At 46.1% G+C, this 22,301-nt stretch overlaps 1 protein-coding gene across 1 annotated transcript in view; it reads left to right on the top strand.

Annotated features, from left to right (window-relative positions):
* LOC126473709 (troponin C, isoallergen Bla g 6.0101-like) overlaps window positions 1-22,301 on the top strand; it is a 90,167-nt gene that overhangs the window by 37,776 nt on the left and 30,090 nt on the right. The window contains exons 4-5 of the mRNA XM_050100951.1: window positions 2,395-2,514; window positions 11,621-11,752. Coding sequence (XP_049956908.1) covers window positions 2,395-2,514; window positions 11,621-11,752 — 252 coding nt within the window. The remainder of the gene's footprint in view (window positions 1-2,394; window positions 2,515-11,620; window positions 11,753-22,301) is intronic.

Below are 22,301 nucleotides of genomic sequence, written 5' to 3'. Positions count from 1 at the left end.
TAAAGAGATACTTGTGTTTCGCAGGAACAATGTTTTGTAAATCCGTGTGACTATGTCTCAATAGACCGTTCTCTTCGAGGTAATTCATAATGTTCGAACGCAATATATGTTCTAAAAGCCTGCTCCATGTCGACGTTAATGATATGGGCTTGTAACTTAGTGGATTACTCATAATGCCTTTCTTGAATATTGGTGTGACCTGTGCAACTTTCTAGTCTTTGGGTACGGATGTTTCGTCGAGGATGGTAATTCAGGAAATCACTTTGAGGTGAGAAAGGTAGGAATAATAGCAAATCTATGAAACTTCCTGGCACATTAAAACTGTGTGCCGGACTCGAACTCGGGACCTTTGCCTTTCGCAGGCAAGTGCTCCACCAACTGAGCTACCCAAGCACGACCCACGGCCCGTCCTCACAGCTTTACTTCTGCCAGTACCTCGTCTCCTACCTTCCAAACTTTACAGAAGCTCTCCTGCAAACCTTGCAGAACTAGCACTCCTGAAAGACAGAATATTGCGGAGACATGGCTTAGCCACAGCGTGGGGGATGTTCTGCGAGGTTCTGTAAAGTTTGGAAGGTAGGAGACGAGGTACTGGCAGAAGTAAAGCTATGAGGACGGGGTGTGTGTCGTGCGTGGATAGGTCAGTTGGTAGAGCACTTGCCCGCGAAAGGCAAAGCTCCCGAGTTTGAGTCTCGGTCCGGGCACACAGTTTTAATCTGCCAGGAAGTTTCATATCAGCGCACACTCCGCTGCAGAGTGAAAATCTTATTCTGTAAATAGCAAATCTAGTCGATAAAGAGTATATAGTTAGTTACGTGGAAACATAAAATTAAACGTGGACTCCGAAACACAGAGGAATCAGATTTTTCGCACTAAGAAACCATGGCCTCAGGTGAAAGAAGCAAAAAGTAACTCTCAATAAAATCGCAGAACCGACCGAGAAATGACCCTCAGCTCTTCGTATCTGTAGCATCACCCCTGCTTACCCGCTAGCCAACCAATGTTTGTTGTTGTTGTTGTGGTCTTCAGTCCTGAGACTGGTTTGATGCAGCTCTCCATGCTACTCTATCCTGTGCAAGCTTCTTCATCTCCCAGTACCTACTGCAACCTACATCCTTCTGAATCTGCTTAGTGTATTCATCTCTTGGTCTCCCTCTACGACTTTTACCCTTCACGCTGCCCTCCAATGCTAAATTTGTGATCCCTTCATGCCTCAAAACATGTCCTACCAACCGAGCCCTTCTTCTAGTCAAGTTGTGCCAGAAACTTCTCTTCTCCCCAATCCTATTCAATACCTCCTCATTAGTTACGTGATCTACCCACCTTATCTTCAGCATTCTTCTGTAGCACCACATTTCGAAAGCTTCTATTCTCATCTTGTCCAAACTGGTTATTGTCCATGTTTCACTTCCATACATGGCTACACTCCATACAAATACTTTCAGAAACGACTTCCTGACACTTAAATCTATACTCGATGTTAACAAATTTCTCTTCTTCAGAAACGATTTCCTTGCCATTGCCAGTCTACATTTTATATCCTCTCTACTTCGACCATCATCAGTTATTTTACTCCCTAAATAGCAAAACTCCTTTACTACTTCAAGTGTCTCATTTCCTAATCTAATTCCCTCAGCATCACCCGATTTAATTTGACTACATTCCATTATCCTCGTTTTTCTTTTGTTGATGTTCATCTTATATCCTCCTTTCAAGACACTGTCCATTCCGTTCAACTGCTCTTCCAAGTCCTTTGCTGTCTCTGACAGAATTACAATGTCATCGGCGAACCTCAAAGTTTTTATTTCTTCTCCATGGATTTTAATACCTACTCCGAATTTTTCTTTTGTTTCCTTTACTGCTTGCTCAATATACAGATTGAATAACATCGGGGAGAGGCTACAACCCTGTCTCACTCCTTTCCAAACTACTGCTTCCCTTTCACGTCCCTCGACTCTTATAACTGCCATCTGGTTTCTGTACAAATTGTAAATAGCCTTTCGCTCCCTGTATTTTACACCTGCCACCTTCAGAATTTGAAAGAGAGTATTCCAGTTAACGTTGTCAAAAGCTTTCTCTAAGTCTACAAATGCTAGAAACGTAGGTTTGCCTTTTCTTAATCTTTCTTCTAAGATAAGTCGTGAGGTTAGTATTGCCTCACGTGTTCCAACATTTCTACGGTATCCAAACTGATCTTCCCCGAGGTCCGCTTCTATCAGTTTTTCCATTCGTCAGTAAAGAATTCGCGTTAGTATTTTGCAGCTGTGACTTATTAAACTGATAGTTCGGTAATTTTCACCAATGTTTACATTCCAGTAACACACACACACACACGCGCGGCTGCATGATTTGCTGGTCTCTCCTCAGCTAGAGTGACCCCTCCTGTGGTTGCAGGCTTGGGCCAGCTGGGCTTTGACGAGTTCGTCATCCTGGCGGCCAGGTTCCTGGTTGAGGAGGACGCGGAGGCGATGCAAGAGGAGCTGCGGGAGGCATTCCGCCTGTACGACAAGGAGGGTGAGTTGTGCACCGCAACGGCGCGCCCACCCTCAGGAATCAACCTAGTTTATTTTCGATGTGCAGACACTGTGTTCAAAGACTGCATTCAAATTCAACACAAAGGGACAATTGAAGAGCTTACTTCAATAGTGGTACAAGACCATTTTTGTTCATTTTGAGATACAGAGTCCTAAAGTTAAACGAGCGCTGAAACACCTGCAGTTGACATACCAGAAATATTCGAGCATATGGCTTCCTGCTGGAGATGAACCTTTCTTTCTGTTTGTTTGGATCATTAATTTCAGAAGCATTATAGGCAGAAACGTGGAGGTAATGGACTTGTACCACTATTGAAATAAGCCCTTCAATTAATTACTGAAATATTGTGCGGAAGTCAGACAAAAGTGACTTGTTGTTTGTTACATTAGACTTTAAGTAAATCAATTACGAAATCCATTGTATGTACACTGAGGAGCCAATTAAACTGGTACAAATGCCTAAAATCGTGTAGGGCCCCAGAAAGCAGGCAGAAGTGCCGCAACTCGATATGGCATGGACTCGACTAATGTCTGAAGTAGTACTGGAGGGAATAAACACCATGAATCCTGCAGGGCTGTACATAAACCCGCAAAAGTTCGAGGGAATGGAGATCTCTTCTGAACAGCACGCTGCAAGGCATCTCAGATATGCTCAATAATGTTCATGTCTGGGGGGTTTGGTGGCCAGTGGAAGTGTTTAAACTCAGAAGAGTAAAAAATTTGGAAATCTGTAGTAAGTGCTTATGGGACCACCCTGCTGAGGTCATCGGTCCCTAAGCTTACGCACTACTTCATCTAACTTAAACTAACTTACGCTAAGGACAACACACACAACCATACCCGACGGAGGACCCGATCTTACGACGGGGGGCGCCACACGGACCGTGACAAGGCGCCCAAGACCGCGCGGCTACCCCGCGCCGCTCTCACAAGGGAACCTCCCCATCGCACCCCCCTCAGATTTAGTTATAAGTTGGCACAGTCGATAGGCCTTGAAACACTGAACACAGATCAATCGAGAAAACACGAAGAAGTTGTGTGGAACTATGAAAAAAAATAAGCAAAAATACAAACTGAGTAGTCCATGTGCAAGATAGGCAACATGAAGGACAGTCTGACCTCAGGCGCGCCGTGGTCCCGTGGTTAGCGTGAGCAGCTGTGGAACGAGAGGTCCTAGGTTCAAGTCTTCGCTCGAGCGAAAAGTTTACATTCTTAATTTTCGCAAAGCTATGACCTGTCCGTTCGTTTATTGACGTCTCTGTTCATTGTAATAAGTTTAGCGCCTGTGTTTTGCTACCGCACCGCAAAACCGTGCGATTGTTATTGAAGTCGCGAGCTATATTTGCTGGATTCATATTGCCCACTGAATACACCTCACGTATTTAATGCACTCTCGTCCAAAGTAGCGAACAGTCAACTGCCAGCCAGGGAGGGATCCTCGTTAGCAGCAACACTCTCCCTTCCGTGCGCTGTAGTCGACTGACGTCGTATGTTTCGATGTTTGTTTAGGTGTAGCGTCCGCATACTACGGCGCAGTTACCTCGCATCGGACGGACGGACTGACAGATAATAACTGTCTGAAAACAAAAAATTAAAATTTTCACTCGGGGTTTTTTGATCTCCTGGTTACATGGCAGACACTCTATCCATCCTTTTTTCTTTATTTTATTTTTGTATCCTATGTCAGGCTTACCACCTTTGCTGACATACATTTTGTTGTACTATCGCATAAATAGTGTCTACAAAGTCCATATGTTGACAAATAGTGGCTAATTAGAAAATTAAGTAATTAAGGAAATGAATAAAACTGAAAATGCCCAAATGAAAGACATGAAGACATTGCGGATAGTACAAATACAAAAGAAACATGCTCCTGTAGCAATGAAATGAAATTCTTGTCGGGGGCGACACCTGCTCACGACCCGACGTTCGATAGAGCAAGAGAGCCATCTATCGACTCGTTCTCTAGACGTTGGTGTAATACTGGGTCGTCTTCTCAAAATTAACTAAGGGTCCGTAAGTGTGATCGATGTCTATCTCGGCTTCTTCGTCTATCTCATCTCTCACCCGTCACACCCCATCTGGCCGGCGGGTCGGTAAATGTAAGTCGCAAGTAATTAGCGAAGTCTTGCCTATATTTCTTATGCCGTTGCAGCTTCGTGTGTCCATCCAGGAGAAAATGCCAAAAATCAATTTTGTCCTTTTCCGATTCGTTATACACGTAGCCCACCACCATTCCCCGCACCCATGTCACTGCATTGGTTTTTTGGACCGTGAAATAAGATTCTCGGGGGAAAAAAAGTGTGTCTGATGAAATTGTGTGAGGGGCGGAGCGTAACAGGAACGCCAATATCTGTTGTGCCAAGTGCCACACTGGAGCCGTCCCACTACATGCTAAACGATGTTCATCAGTGTCCACTGTTGCGCAACCTAAACATAGTGGAGTGTCTGCCAAATGAATCGCGTGCCGCCGTTGATTCGTTGCGAACTTCCTATTTATCACCACATACCATGTTGAGCGTACCGACGTTGGGAGATAAACGTTCCGTATAACGCGTCATATCTGTCGCCAGTTCTTGTCTGGGTACTTCTTTTCCAGGGTATTCCTGGGGCACCGGCGCAGTAAGAGTTGGTATACGTCTCGCGTCGTCGGTAGTCGTGTTGTTGGGAAGGAATCTCTGACATAGCTAAGCTCCAAAAAAAAAAAAATACTTGAAATGTGACAGCTTCGGTGAAATATGGCCCACATTGACTGGGGGCAGCATTGAAGTGGGCTCTAGTACATCGGCCAACGCACCCTAGATATTGCGAAATTGACCGCGCCACTGTCGGAAAATCGTACTGACGAATAACGCCCGTGCCTTTTCATATACGTTCACTAGACCAAGTCCACCCTCTCCAGATCGTAGCGTAAGCGTTGTGTATTGGATCTTAAACAGGTGTTCGACACTCACGTAGGTTCCGAAAGTTGCTTGTGTCCGTGATGCCATTGTGCGCGTTAAAGGCAGGACATGCGCTACGTGGATGAGTCTCGGTACTAGGTATACGTTAACATAGGTCACCCTCTGAATCATATCCAACGCTCTTAATTTCTGTAACAGCACCATTGTCCGCATCAGCTTCAATATGCGTCGGTAGTTATCCGCTGCTGTCCGCTGCACATCCGTGTGGAACGTAATGCCTAGGCATTTTATGGTCTTAACTAAGATGAGCGGGCCTTCCTCCCCCGGTTGTAATCCTCGACCGACATTCATGCAGCGTGATTTTTGTAGATTAAGCACGCTTCCTGCCGCTATCCCGTATCGCTGTATCCATGCCAACGCCGTACGTACTTCTTCGCCTGTCCGTGCCACCAGCATCACATCGTCAGCATAAGCGCGGCAATGAAAGGTCAGTTGTGGCAACGGCACTCCCTCCAACCGTCTTCGAAGACCATATAGACAGGGTTCCAAAGCCATTGCATACAAAAATATCGAAAGGGGGCAACCTTGACGAACTGACCTTGAAATAACAATGTAGTCAGTGCCCCGCCCATTCACCGAGACCTTTGATCGTACGCCGTGTAACAGTCGCATGATCACTAGGATGAAGGCCTGTGGGATTCCCAATCTGCCCATCACCGCACGCAAAAAGGTATGATCCACTCTGTCGAACGCATGATCGAAGTCAATAGCGACGAGCGCCCCACGCACTCGGCATGCCGCTGCTAATGCGATGATATCGCGGTAGTCACCGAGCGCCGTATGTACGTTACTCTTACCGCTGAGGCAAGTTTGATCTATGAGGAGTCTATCAGAAAGTGAAGACCGCAGGCGAGCCCCCAGGGATGCGCGCGAAAATCTTATAGTCGCAGTTCAAGAGAGTGAGTGGTCTATAATCTCCTGGATTTCTGCCACCGCGTGGTTTGGGTATTGGGACGATGATACCCTCCGTGAATTCGGCAGGTATCTCAGTCTTCGGTAACAGGAGTTCGTTGTACATCTGAATCCAGGTCCGTCCCATGAGGTATGCAAAGGCGCGGTAAAATTCAATTGGGAAGCCGTCCTGTCCTGGGGACTTGTTCGGAGCCCCCCTGGCAATTGCGTCTGTCAGCTCGTCCTCTGTTATCGCTGTGATGAAAGTCTCTGCATCCAGTGGTGGTCCTCTATCTGGCATTTCCGAGATGACATCATGTAGTGTCTCGTGGTTCACATGTACAGGTCCATATAACTGGCGGAAATAGTCGGTAAACACATGCGCAATATCACGCTGGTGCACAACTTGCTGGCCAGTTTCAGAGATTAGTTCCCTGATCAATGTCCTGCGTCGTCGTTGGCGTTCACGTACCACGTGGTGCATGGAGGGGGTTTCGGCAGCAACTGTGTCCGCCAATCTCGCCCGGACCATTATACCTTCCATTCTTAGTCTCGTCAGCTGTAATAACTTGGCTTTTATCCTGCGCATGGCCGTGTGCCTTTCCGGCGATGGTTGTTGGGTCATCAGCTCCCTCAGGGCTGTAAAATAAAAATCAGCCGTCGTGCGGTTCCACTGCGATTTGTCCTGCCCGTATCGTATCAACGTTCTCCGTAACGTTGGTTTTGCGCATTTAATCCACCACTGGAGAACCGAGGTGTATGCTCGTTGGCGGCGAACGCAGGTCTCCCAGGCCGCCTCTATCGACCGGTGACATTCAGTGTCACGTAAAAGTGCACAATTCATTTTCCAGTGACCCTTACTCCGCCATATCTTCTGATCCGTAAAAGCCACTGGCCAGATTTCGGCATCCAGTATCGTCGTCCGTAGAGCTCGTGTCACGTACACTCTATCAAGTCTACTGGCCGAGTGTCCCGTGACAAACGTATAACCCGGTCTGTCACCGTGCTGCAGTTCCCAGGTATCCAGAAGCGCCATTTCGGTAATCAACGCACGCAGTTCCATGCATGGCACATAATGAGGTACTTGGTCCCTTTTGTCGACGACACAATTAAAGTCGCCGCCCACTATATGGTTATCAAAGCGTCCAACGAACAACGGTGCTATCTCTTCGGTGTAGAAAGTCGCCCTTTCTCTTCGTTTTGTGGAGCCAGATGGTGCGTATAAATTGATGAAACGAACGCCGTCGACAGTGATCGCTATGCCACGTGCCGAAGGGAGAGACCTGACGTCCTCCACTCCTATTCCTTCCCTGGTGAGAATCGCCACACCGCATCCACTTTCATCGTGCACTGAATAATGTGCCTCGTAACCGTAGAACTCTGGCGGCGATGTGAAACGCACTTCTTGTAGGAGTACAATATCCACGTCCGCAGCGCGTAACATATCTTTCAGCATTTGAATTTTAAGCGGTGTCCGTATGCCATTAATGTTTATCGTGGCAATGCGGTACGCTTGGCTTGTGTTCATCAGTTGTAGGGCGGTGTCATTAAGCGTCCATCTGCACCCCCGGCGCTCCTCAACACACAAAGTTGGTCAACATTTCCCGACCCCTCCCGGCCTCTGGCCAGGACTATCCTCAAACGTCGCGTTCGTATTTTCATCCTGTTCCTGTTGGTCCATTTCTTGCTCCCAGTCCCCCAGCATATTTCCGGAACTGGTCGAAGGATGGGAGGTAACGTTGTCATCGCTCTGATGTCGGACAGTTGTCATCTCCACTTCCGCCTTCCGGTCACCAGAAGGAGAGTTCAAGTTATCGTCGCTGTGTAGTTCCTGCATCGTCATCTCGGTATCCGTTGAATCCACTGGTCTCAGGTCGATACTGTCGTTGTCGTCCACTGTCCCCTCGGGACTATGGCTATCGTCAGCAGAAGTCAGTCGACGCTTCTTTCTTCTCTTCGGCGAACGCTGTTTCCGTTGCCTTGCTTCCGCATCGGCTGTTTGGATTGCGTATCCTCCGTCTTGGGCCTGGCCTATCACGCTCTCGGTGGAAGCACTGGCAGCCACCACGGATGAGCCTGGAGCGGCCGTCAGCTGCGTCTCTTGTGTGGTGTCCTGTGTCTGCTGTGGTGGAACCGGTGGTCGGGGTTCCAGTCCGTTGGTGTCCATGTTCTCTATAGGGGGCAGCTGCTGGTGCCCATCGGAAATCTCCCTCCCGTCGCCTCTCAGGGCTTCCACAAAGGTCAATGGTAAGACAGTCGTCTGTTGTGGCGCCTGAACGTCATCCCGTGGAGTTTGCACTAAACGTCGCTGGAGGCATTCCGAGCGGACGTGACCTTCTTTCCCGCACCCCGATCAAGTGCGAGGTTGCCCATCATAGATTATAATCGCACGACAACCTCCAATGTACAAATAAGAGGGGACGTGCTTGCGCAGTTCTATCCGTATTTGTCTCACCCCTATTTAAAACGGGGTACGTGGTAAAACTCGTCCATTTTTCGGCCACATGGGATAGAACTGTACCGTATGGTCGAAAGGCGTCGGTAACAAGTTCAGACGGTACCTCAAACGGAAGTTCGAAGACTCGTATAGTGCGGATCCCCATTCCCGCGTGATCGACTGTAACTGCACCAACATTCCCATCGGCATGACAGAAACGATACCCGTTCGGTGATCGTTGTAGAAGTCTTTCGCAAGCAGCCTCGTCAACAAGCTTGACATAGACGACGCTTGAAACGAGCGATAAATTGATTCCCACGATTTCCTGTGGATCGATTTTTACCTCTTCTCTGAAGAAACGTTCAATCTCGTGTGCCTTTGGTCGTGTATAGTCGTTCGCAAAACTGAACTTCAAAGTCGTTTTTCTGTACGAGTGTGCCATCTCGTTCTAGACTCACAACACCGCACACGCGAAGCTGCTCCGACGTAAACAAACAGGCGCGCGCACCACAGCGCGGCCGGCAGGCAACACGGTCCGCACTGTGTCACTGCCGAAGGCAGACTACGACTTGAACCAAGGGCCTCTCGCTCCGCAGCTGCTCACGCTAACCACGGGACCACGGCGCTCTTGAGCTATCGCTATCCTTGATATTGCTTATGATACACATGGACTACTCAGTTTGTATATATTTTGCTTATTTTTTCATAGTTCCACACAACTTCTTCCTGTTTTCTCGATTGATCTGTGTACAGTTTTTCAAGGCCTATCCACTGTGCCAACTTATAACTAAATCTGAGGGGGGTGCGATGGGGAGGTTCCCTTGTCAGGATAGTGTTCCTGGAGCCACTCTGTAACAGTTCTGGACGTGTCGGGTGTCGCATTGTCCTGCTGGAATTGCCCAAGTCCATCGGAATGTACAATGGACATGAATGGATGCAGATAATCGGACAGGATGCGTAAGTACGTATCACCTGTCATAGTCTTATGTACACGTATCAGGGATCCCATATCACTTCAATTACACACGCCCCACACTATTACAGAGCCTCCACCAACTGGAACAGTCCCTTGCTGACATGCAGGCTCCATGTCTTCGTAGCCGTACACGTCCATCCGCTAGATTCAATTTGAAACGAGACTTGTTCAACCAGGCAACAAGTTTCCAGTCATCAACAGTCCAATGTCGGTGTTGACGGGCCCAGGCGAGGCGTAAAGCTTTGTGTCGCGCAGTCATCAAGTGTGCTCGAGTGGACCTTCGGCTCGGAATGGCGATATTGATGATGTTTCGTTAAACGGCTCGCAAGCTGACACTTGTTAATGGCCCAGTGTTGAAATCCTCAACAATTTGGGGAATGGTCGCAATTCTGTCACGTTGAAGGATTCTCTTCAGTCGTCGTTGGTCCCGTTCTTGGAGGTTCTTTCTGAGGCCGCAGCGATGTCGGAGATTAGATGTTTTACTGGATTCCTGGTATTCACAGTAGACTCGTGGAATGGTCGTACTGGAAAATCCCCACTTCATCGCTGCTTGGGAGATGCTGTGTCCCATCGCACATGCGCCGACTATAACACCACGTTCAAGCTCACTTAAATCTAACCTGCCATTGTAACAGCAGTAGCCGATCGAACAACTGCGCCAGGCCCTTCTTGTCTTATATAGGCGTTTCCGACCGCAATGCCGTATTTTGCCTGTTTGCAAATCTCTCTCTTTGAATACGCATGTCTATAGCAGTGTCTTTGGCACTTCAGTGTGTAAGATACATGAAAATGATTTAGTTTGATGTGTTGCCTGTTGGCTTCTGTCTCGCGATTTTCGGACGGTGTATAACGATTTTTCTACTGTTTAGCCAGCAGTTTGTCAGAGATCCACGCTCCATCGCCGGTGGCAGACTGTTGATGGAGGATGAACCTTTGAGAATGCCAGCGACTCGTGCTGGCGAAATCAGAGAAATTCGATCAGACTAAAATCTTTCTGAGAATGTAGTATGCTAGTTTCGACCATCCTTTGTTAATTGTGGAATCAAATATTTGATAACAGGATACAAAAACGCGGCAACTTGTACCACCAAGAGATGGCCTTTAATATGTGGCCTTTTAATTTCTCTTCGCCTATTACTTTTATTACAAACGCAATGCATATTTGCTTATGCTACAATTAAAAATCAGCCAAAATTTAAAGACTTCTCTACTGCCATTCTGCTTCCCCTTCTCGTGAAAGAAGGAAATCTGTAAATTAATTTCGGGCTTCTTTGATTGTGGTGGTCGATTATATACGTTTAGGGGTTGCAGTGGTACATCTGTTTTGGGCCGTCAGTCCTTGCGCCCTTCTCCTTTTCGACACTGACATTTTCTTGCCGGTAATGAGCACACTAAACTTCTGCAAGTTTGAGAAAAACTTCCAGTAGCTGGCCAGTTCGTCAAGTACTTGTAGCAAGAAGCTTACGGAACTTACTTTTGCAAGTTGACGAATTTTGCGCGAAGTCGGCTTGCCGGGGATGTTTCTATGTCAAACAACTTTTCAGAAGTAGTTTTTGCAAGCGATTTTCTGAAGTTTACTTGCTATTGGACACACTCGTTTAGTTAAACAGTTCGATGCCTAAACATCGACGATCTATAGTAGTAAATCTTGGTAGGCATGTAAAGTACCCATCGCCACGTGCTGTTTCTGCGATTTGCTGAACAAATTTGTTGATGCAGAAAATACTGTCAATACGGTCCATCAAATTACACACAGTGCATTTTCCAGTGCTTCTACGCATCGCCGTGTACCGAGGTCACAGAGTCCTTTTGTTTGCAGGTAACGGCTACATCACGACCGGAGTCCTGAGGGAGATCCTGCGAGAGCTGGACGACAAGATCACGCAGGAAGAGCTCGACATGATGATCGAGGAGATCGACTCGGACGGCTCCGGGACCGTTGATTTCGAAGGTATGGACTTTTGCGCCATTATCAAAGTACGAGGTGCATTTAAGTTCTAAGGCCTCCCATTTTTTTTTCTAATTAACTACTCACCCGAAATCTATGAAACTGGCGTTACTTCTCGACGTAATCGTCCTGCCGACGTACACATTTTTCACAACGCTGACGCCATGATTCCATGGCAGCGGCGAATGTTTCTTTAGGAGTCTGTTTTGACCACTGGAAAATCGCTGAGGCAATAGCAGCACGGCTGGTGAATGTGCGGCCACGGAGAGTGTCTTTCATTGTTGGAAAAAGCCAAAAGTCACTAGGAGCCAGGTCAGGTGAGTAGGGAGCATGAGGAATCACTTCAAAGTTGTTATCACGAAGAAACTGTTGTGTAACGTTAGCTCGATGTGCGGGTGTGTTGTCTCGGTGTAACAGCACACGCGCAGCCCTTCCCGGACGTTTTTGTTCCAGTGCAGGAAGGAATTTGTTCTTCAAAACATTTTCGTAGGATGCATCTGTTACCATAGTGCCCTTTGGAACGCAATGGGTAAGGATTACGCCCTCGCTGTCCCAGAACATGGACACCATCATTTATTCAGCACTGGCGGTTACCCCAAGTTTTTTTGGTGGTGGTGAATCTGTGTGCTTCCGTTGAGCTGACTGGCGATTTGTTTCTGATTGAAAAATGGCATCCACGTCTCATCCATTGTCACAACCGACGAAAAGAAAGTCCCATTCGTGCTGTCGTTGCGCGTCAACATTGCTCGGCAACGTGCCACACGGGCAGCCATGTGGCTGTCCGTCAGCATTCGTGGCACCCACCTGGATGACACTTTTCGCATTTTCAGGTCGTCATGCAGGATTGTGTGCACAGAACCCACAGAAATGCCAACTCTGGAGGCGATCTGTTCAACAGTCATTCGGCGATCCCCCAAAACAATTCTCTCCACTTTCTCGATCGTGTCGTCAGACCGGCTTGTGCGAGCCCGAGGTTGTTTCGCTTTCTTGTCACACGATGTTCTGCCTTCATTAAACTGTCGCACCCACAAACGCACTTTCGACACATCCATAACTCCATCAGTACATGTCTCCTTCAACTGTCGATGAATTTCAATTGGTTTAATACCGCGCAAATTCAGAAAACGAATGATTGCACGCTGTTCAAGTAAGGAAAACGTCGCCATTTTAAGTACTTAAAACAGTTCTCATTCTCGCCGCTGGCGGTAAAATTCCATCTGCCGTACGGTGCTGCCATCTCTGGGACGTATTGACAATGAATGCGGCCTCATTTTAATACAATGCGCATGTTTCTATCTCTTTCCAGTCCGGAGAAAAAAAATCGGAGGCCTTAGAACTTGAATGCACCTCGTACTTACAGCAAGCTCATCCAAGAATTGCGCCCAGCGGGCGCAATACAATGTAGTTCAACGCCCCGTCCGCCACCGTTTGTCGCTAGTGTCGCCATAGGAGAGGGGAGGGAGAGAGAGAGAGAGAGAGAGAGAGCTGCAGAGCGAGTGAGACCGCACAGCACTGCTCTGCGCTGGACTGTCACGCGGTCAGATCTAACGTAAACAAAATATTCTCTTTTAGAATTAATTTTATGTACGGGATACAGAGTCTCATTGTTACTGTTGGTGGTTACAAGTAAGTATTTTTTGTTATACTTCGTGCTACAATTCTTTGTATCCCTTTTCACAGTTTAGAAATCGGATCCTTAGTTTGCTGTTTTGTACGTAATAATTTTAACTGACCAAGTTTGAAAACTTATTAAAATAGAATTAAGGTTATAAAGCTCCTTAATTCTTACAGTCAACATTGTTAAAGATGACAATTAACATTTTACACGTTTTTCTTTTTCGAGGAAACGATTTTGTCTAGGCTTGGTACAATATTCTGTGGGACTGCTAACCTCAAAGAATTGGTCAAATTTTTATCGCCAAGGAATGAACGGTTCTTAGTTTTAGCAAGTTTTAAAAGAGAGAAAAAGCGCTCACCAATATACGTGAGACCAAACATTGAGAGAACTTTGACCATGTGCTTGTGCAACAGAGGATATTTCTCTCGTGGAAGACAACTGTAAAAGTCACCCAAAGTTTAACACATGAGAAAGCGGTCCGTCAGGCGGATATGGCACTGCAGGTAAATCAGCTCTAGTTAAAACTCTTGTGAGACGTCCTCTGCCCCGTCCTCAGCCCGAAGGGAAAACGGGCGAACAAGTACGAGGGCAGTTCAATAAGTAATGCAACACATTTTTTTTTTCTGAAACAGGGGTTGTTTCATTCAGCATTGAAATACACCAGGTTATTCCCCAATCTTTTAGCTACACAACACTATTTTTCAACGTAATCTCCATTCAATGCTACGGCCTTACGCCACCTTGAAATGAGGACCTGTATGCCTGCACGGTACCATTCCACTGGTCGATGTCGGAGCCAACGTCGTACTGCATCAATAACTTCTTCATCATCCGCGTAGTGCCTCCCACGGATTGCGTCCTTCATTGGGCCAAACATATGGAAATCCGACGGTGCGAGATCGGGGCTGTAGGGTGCATGAGGAAGAACAGTCCACTGAAGTTTTGTGAGCTCCTCTCGGGTGTGAAGACTTGTGTGAGGTCTTGCGTTGTCATGAAGAAGGAGAAGTTCGTTCAGATTTTTGTGCCTACAAACACGCTGAAGTCGTTTCTTCAATTTCTGAAGAGTAGCACAATACTCTTCAGAGTTGATCGTTTGACCATGGGGAAGGACATCGAACAGAATAACCCCTTCAGCGTCCCAGAAGACTGTAACCATGACCTTACCGGCTGAGGGAATGGCTTTAAACTTTTTCTTCGTAGGGGAGTGGGTGTGGCGCCACTCCATTGATTGCCGTTTTGTTTCAGGCTCGAAGTGATGATCCCATGTTTCATCGCCTGTAACAATCTTTGGCAAGAAATTGTCACCCTCAGCCACATGACGAGCAAGCAATTCCGCACAGATGGTTCTCCTTTGCTCTTTATGGTGTTCGGTTAGACAACGAGGGACCCAGCGGGAACAAACCTTTGAATATCCCAACTGGTGAACAATTGTGACAGCACTACCAACAGAGATGTCAAGTTGAGCACTGAGTTGTTTGATGGTGATCCGTCGATCATCTCGAACGAGTGTGTTCGCACACTCCGCCATTGCAGGAGTCACAGCTGTGCACGGCCGGCCCGCACGCGGGAGATCAGACAGTCTTGCTTGACCTTGCGGCGATGATGACACACGCTTTGCCCAACGACTCACCGTGCTTTTGTCCACTGCCAGATCACCGTAGACATTCTGCAAGCGCCTATGGATATCTGAGATGCCCTGGTTTTCTGCCAAAAGAAACTCGATCACTGCCCGTTGTTTGCAACGCACATCCGTTACAGACGCCATTTTAACAGCTCCGTACAGCGCTGCCACCTGTCGGAAGTCAATGAAACTATACGAGACGAAGAGGGAATGTTTGAAAATATTCCACAAGAAATTTCCGGTTTTTTCAACCAAAATTGGCCGAGAAAAAAACGTGTTGCATTACTTATTGAACTGCCCTCGTATATCTATCGGCTGGCGTTCGGGCGGTCCGCACGGCCAGCTAAGCGAGACGGCTCGGCCACTGCGACAACATACGAATTCGCCCGGGGCGCTGGCCGCGGGCGATCGCGGGCGCTAGCGCCCCAGGGGCACAGTTTGGACGAGCCTGACTTACAGGAAGTTTAACGTCCATTTTGGCGGTTATGATTCTGGCATTTAGCAAAATGCTAAAAATCCAATGCAGATGATGATGATGGTCATAATATTCCGTTCTGAATAACGGTGTAAAGTCGTGTTCCGGAAAACTGGTTGCACCCGTTTTTTCCCCTATGCATTGTTTTGCCTGGATCATACTTCACTCACTCCAATACGCCTGTATTTGTCTTCATACCCATTTTTCATTACAGAGCAATTTATTCCTATCTAACTGACGGATAACTATGTTTATAAGGATCATGAAGTTAGAAAATTGTTTAATTACAGCAATATTAGTAATTTCGAAGTAGTATTAGACAATGTTGTATTGTCTCAGGAGGGTAATTTTACGACAGTTTGTGCTTGTTCTTTGCAGTCACTGGACCTCCCTGTAGTAGTGCGAATTTATACATCTACATAGATACTCCGCAAGCCAAGTGCAGTGCGTGGCGCAGGGTATCCTGTACCAATACTAGTCATTTCCTTTCCTGTTCCACTCGCAAATAGAGCGGGGGAGAACGATTGTATGTATGCCTCCGAATGAATCCTAATTTCCCGTATCGTACGTTTGTGGAGCTTCCTCGCAATGCACGTTGACGGAAGTAGAATCTTTCGTCAGTAAGATTGAAATACTGGGTCTGTAAATTTTCTCAGAATTGTTCTTCGAAAAGAACGTCACTCTCCCTCCAGGGATTCCCATCTGAGTTCCTGAACCATCTCCGTAAGACTTACGTATTGTTCGAAACTACCGGTAACAAATGTAGTACTCCGCCTCTGAATTGCTTTGATGTCCACCATCAATCCGACCTGGTACGGATGCCTAACACTTGAGTAGTATTCAAGAGTAGGTTGCACCAGCGTCCTATATACGGTCTCCTTTACAAACGAACAACACTTTTCTAAAATTCTCCCAATAACTGAAGTCGACTATTCGTCTTCCCTTACACAGTCTTTCACATGCTCGTACCATGTCACATCGCTTTGCTACATTACGACCAGATATTTAAACCACATGACTGTGTCAAGCGGGACACTACTAATGCAGTATCGGAACATTACCGGTTGGTTTTTTCTACTCAGCCGCATTAAAAAAATGCTCTGAGCGCTATGAGACTTAACTTCTGAGGTCATCAGTCCCCTAGAACTTAGAACTACTTAAACCTAACTAACCTAAGGACATCAGACACATCCGTGCCCGAGGCAGGATTCGAACCTGCGACCGTAGCGGTCGCGCGGTTCCAGACTGTAGCGCCTAGAAGCGCTCGGCCACCCCAGCCGGCTCAGCCGCATTAACTCACACTTTCTCACATTTAATGCTATCTGCCATTAATCACACCAACTACAAATTTTGTCTACTTCGTCTTCTATTTTCCTACACTCACTCAACTTCGACACCTTACCGCACACCACAGCATCATCAGCAAACAACCGCAGATTGTTGCCCATCATTTACGCCAAATCATTTGTATATACAGAGGACAGCAGCGGTACTATCACACTTCCATGGGGCACTCCTGACGATTTCCTTGTCTCTGATGAAATGAAATGTCGTGTGACGAGGGCCTCCGGTCGGGTAGACCGTTCGCCTGGTGCAAGTCTTTCTATTTGACGCCACTTCGGCGACTTGCGCGTCGATGGGGATGAAATGATGATGATTAGGACAACACAACACCCAGTCCCTGAGCGGAGAAAATCTCCGACCCAGCCGGGAATCGAACCCGCGCCCTTTGGATTGACAGTCTGTCGCGCTGACCACTCAGCTACCGGGGGCAGACTTGTCTCTGATGAACACTCGCTGTCGAGGACAACGTACTGGATTCTATTACCTACGTAGTCTTCGAGCCACTCACATATCTGTGAACTTATTCCGTATGCTCGTACCTTCTTTAACAGTCTGCAAATGGGGCACCGTCTCAAATACTTTCCGGAAATCTAAAAATATGAAAGTATGGTATCTGCCTGTTGCATAGCTCGCAGCATATCATGTGAGAAATGGTCAAGCTGAGTTTCGCACGAGCAACGCTTTCTAAAATCATGATGATTCGTGGACATAAGCTCTTAGTCTCAAGAAAATTTATTATATTCGAACAGAGAATATGTTTAAGGACTCCGCTGCAAACCGAAGTTAATGATATTGGTCTGTAATTTTGCTGGTCCGTTCTTTTACGCTTCTTATATAGAGGAGTCACCTGCGCTTTCTTCCAGTCGCTTGTGGGGCTTTGTGTTGGGTGAGACATTCGTTATACATGCAAGCTAGGTAAGGGCCAATGCCATAGAGTACTCTTTGTAAAACCAAATAGTCTGTCCTATGATCAAATGATGGTATCAGAATGAGATTTTCACTCTGCAGCGGAGTGTGCGCTGATATGAAACTTCCTGGCAGATTAAAACTGTGTGCCCGACCGAGACTCGAACTCGGGACCTTTGCCTTTCGCGGGCAAGTGCAGAACTGCAAGTTTCGCAGGAGAGCTTCTGTAAAGTTTGGAAGATAGGAGACGAGATACTGGCAGAAGTAGAGCTGTGAGTACCGGGCGTGAGTCGTGCTTCGATAGCTCAGATGGTAGAGCACTTGTCCGCGAAGGGCAAAGGTCCCGAGTTCGAGTCTCGGTCGGGCACACAGTTTTAATATGCCAGGAAGTTTCATATCAGCGCACACTCCGCTGCAGAGTGAAAATCTCATTCTGCAAACATCCCCCAGGCTGTGGCTAAGCCATGTCTCCGCAATATCCTTTCTTTCGGGAGTGCTAGTTCTGCAAGTTTTGCAGGAGAGCTTCTGTAAAGTTTGGAAGGTAGGAGACGAGTTACTGGCAGAAGTAGAGCTGTGAGTACCGGGCGTGAGTCGTGCTTCGGTAGCTCAGATGGTAGAGCACTTGTCCGCGAAAGGCAAAGGTCCCGAGTTCGAGTCTCGGTCGGGCACACAGTTTAATCTGCCAGGAAGTTTCAAATGATGGTATGTTTGTACGATTCTCCTGTGTGAACGATTTCTTGAACGCGAAATTTAAAACTTCGGCTTTCGTTTTGCTATCTTCAACTGCCACACTAGCGTGGTCAACAAGGGACTGAATGGAAACATTAGATCGACTTAACGATTTTACATCGAACCAGAATTTTCTCGTGTTCTCTGGGTGATCTTTTGCTAAAGTATGACGGTGGTAGCTGTATGCTTCGCGCATATATCTTTTCACAGACGCTAACCGTCGCTTGTTGTCATTTGTGCGTTCTCATTTGAACCGAGGGTGGTAACAGCCTCTGCTTCGTCATCGGCTTCCGAATTTCGTTATGAGACCATGGTGGATCTTTTCCACCCTTTATCCACTTACTAGGCACATACTTCTCCAGACGACGATTTACAATTTGCTTCAACTTTGTCCATAATCACTTTAGTCCCTGTTACTGGAACTAAGTGACTTCAGTTCACTCTCTAAGTGAGATGCTAAGAACTTCTTACCAGCTCTGTCTACCAGAAACACTCTCCTAGCCTTCTTGACTGATTTATTAACTTTCGTAACAGTAGCCTGCTATAAAGACATTGTGATCGCTAATACCCGTGTCTATACTGACATTGTCGGTAAAATCTGGCCTATTTGTAGCTACAAGGCCTAAATATTTCCATTGCGTGTGGGCTGCCGAGCTAGCTACCCAAGACAATGTTCAGAAAACGTGTTCAAAATTATTTCGTATGACTTTCCGTATGTAACCCCCCCCTCAATGAGTCCATAGATACCCCAGTCTATACCTGATAGCTTAACGTCGTCTTCAACTGGTTTTGCATGATCTGTGTTAACGTGCTGCTGACTGCAGACTTTCTTTGAATTATTCTAGAATTTTCACAGCGGAATTGGGTGGCCGGTAAAAACATCCAACACTTGACTTGGTTTCACCTACATCCGTTATACGCAACCAGACGACCTCACTGTCGCAATCCAATAGAGACAATATTTTTGTCAACTTCAATAAAGTGAAGGTCTTTGAATAAGCGTGGTATTAACATTCCCCAAGGAGTCTTTAGAAGGACCAGAGTAGAGGTGGCCGAGCATGGAAGCACAGTGGTTAAGAAAGTGGACTAATATTCGTGAGGCGAGCAATTCAACTATCCGAACGAAAACCATGATTTCGCTTTTCTTTTGTTTCCCTAAATCGAATGAGGGAAATGTGAGGATCTCTTTTTACAACAAGAGCAAAAATGTTTTCTCTGTCCATCGTTGTCCAAGCCGAGTTAGTGCTCCAAGGACTCTGCCATCGACAGAACACTACGCTCAATTTTTTTTTTTAATCTTATGGGACTTAATTGCTAAGGTTGTACCCTCCCCCTCACTTATCGACCTTAATGACAGTGAAAAATTAAACCGCGTGCACCTAATGGAAATTTGGGAAAAACAATCGTCACCGAAGTTAATTTGTCGGTAAAGAGAGAGGAAAGGGTTACATCTAAATGAAAGGAAAAATGCAAATCAAACTGGTGGAAATTAATTTTGAAAAGGGGTAAAGTTAATAAAGAAAGTAAATGTGTGGCCGTTACGTTAACAATTAACTAGCGGTAATTAGATATTTGAGATTTGGGGGAAATTACGGTCGCCAGTCCTATGTACAATTACTATAGTAACTGAAAAAGAAAGGTTATTACACATATAATTAGCACTAGAAGCATGGCAACTGAAGGTTGACACGTGTAGTGTGAAAACTGAAAGTTTGTAAGAAGTAATAAATTTCGCTACACTCTGACTTAATTTAGCAAAAGAATTAATAAAACCGGAAAATTGAAAGTTAATTTAGTGACTGAAATTAATAGTGAGCTTTGTTTCTGAAGCACATCGAAATTCAGTAAAATACGGTCAGTCTTGGGCTACCTCAACAATCATTTCAAAAGCTACTTGAATCTACGCAATTTAGAAATAAGAGATTTAACTTTGAACTTGAGTTAAATGATTCTGAACAAATAAAAATTGTAAAATTTAGTACGTACCAAGCTGAGCTGCAGTCACAGGTAAGCTAAAATATGGTAACAAAACTCGCACTCTTAATTTGTGCTTGAGTAATCTAAATATTGTAGCCAGCTATGAATACTTTAACTGAACTTTGAACTTAAAGTAGTGAAATGGAATGATATTACTTTAATGCTGGCGTATGAATTTCAACGACACTCGGGTTCATTCCGGAAAAGGAAGGGACCCTGCTTGGTAATGCAATTGGGACAATGAGCAACAAAGGTTCAGGCTACGTTGCTGTAATTTTGTGATTTGAACAATTTTAAAAGCTGAGGTCTGCCATACAGTTCTAAAACTCTACGTGCTTCCAGTCTTCCTTGCTGGTTGATTGAAGGTTTGAAGTCGTCGATCGAGGAGGTGGCGACAGTCACTTATTGTCGGTCGTCGCTGTTGCAGAAGCTGGATGTTGGCGCGCCTTCTTCTCGACACGGTCTCCAGCCGAAACGGGCTCTTCATGTGTGCCTGCTAACGCCTTCCGTCCGCGACACCATGTCAGAAACTGACATAGCAAGTCGAGCGCAATTACATGCTGCCAAACCCCGAAAGCGCGGCAACTCGCGGGAGCGTCACACAACACACCTGCTCCACTGCACTACTTCAGCCAGACCCTCTCTCTCTCTCTCTCTGCCCGCGCTCCACGCGGCAGAGTTAACACTACCAAAGATCCTAAACACTTTGGTTCTCCACACGACCTATCGATGTATTCGTTCGACAGCATAGTTTTCCCTAGGCAAGACCCAGCGTAAAATACAAATAATATTTACAAAACAAACCAATTATACATCGACATAGATGCATAAATATATATATATACAAATAGTAAAACAATTACAATATATAAAGGCACAGAAATGTCATATATTCAGGTAACAAAATAAGGAAAAAATGTATAGTACAATAGATGGAAATAGGAGGATATGCATTTCCGGCGTTACAAGGTCATCAGTTCCTAAGCTTACACACTACTTAACCTAAATTATCCTAAGGACAAACACACACACCCATGCCCGAGGGAGGACTCGAACCTCCGCCGCGACTAGCCGGCTCTAATTTTACTGACATATACTTCAAGTTCACGTTATCTGATGCTGAACAGTTCTTCCGAGGCAACTGGATACCAAAGCCGGTATCTTTTCATTACTCTCCTGCACTTATGAAAATCCAAGAGATTTCGGGTCTTCATTGTGGACAAAAGGCTATACCACGAGTTGAATGCTCAGGTAAATATTATCCTTTTATTGGAAATAGCACGAAAACCGTGACTACATTTTCAAATGATCAGAGTCGTCTTATACCTGCCTGTTGAACATGTGTATTATACGCATCTTTTTTGTGGAAGAGAGTTTTAGTTCCACTATCGTTCACTCGATTTTCTCCTAAGTTTCCCATTATTTCTGGTATTGGAAGATTTCTAAGATGGGGATCTAGATCCCTGCAAATGAAAAAGAATGGTCTGTTGTTTTGTTGATTGTTTCTCACAGTTGGTCATAGAACGAAGCTGTATGTTCCTTTCTTCATTCTTCTGGGGCGTGTGCACAAATGTTGCTTACAAGGGAAACTTCACATCATGGCACCCCCCTCAGATTTAGTGATAAGATGGACAGCCCGTCAAAAGCTGAACACAGATCAAGCATGAAAACATGGAGAAGGTGTTCTGTACTGTGAAAAAAAAAAGCAAATTACAGATGGTGAACGGTCCAAGCTGAACAAGTGAAACATTGAGTGGAGTTTTGAAGCCATGGTCCCGTGGTTAACGCTGGCACGGTAGCTCAGCGTGTTCCGTCAGAGGTTCAGTCGCCATAAGAAAAAAAAAGTAATGGGTGGCAGGGGATGTCTGCCAGGAACTAATGG

This window comes from Schistocerca serialis, chromosome 4 (assembly GCF_023864345.2).
Source record: "Schistocerca serialis cubense isolate TAMUIC-IGC-003099 chromosome 4, iqSchSeri2.2, whole genome shotgun sequence".
Classification (NCBI taxonomy): Eukaryota; Metazoa; Arthropoda; class Insecta; order Orthoptera; family Acrididae; genus Schistocerca; species Schistocerca serialis.
The sequence above is the reverse complement of the archived record's forward strand: the minus strand, read 5'-3'. Positions and strand labels throughout refer to the sequence as shown.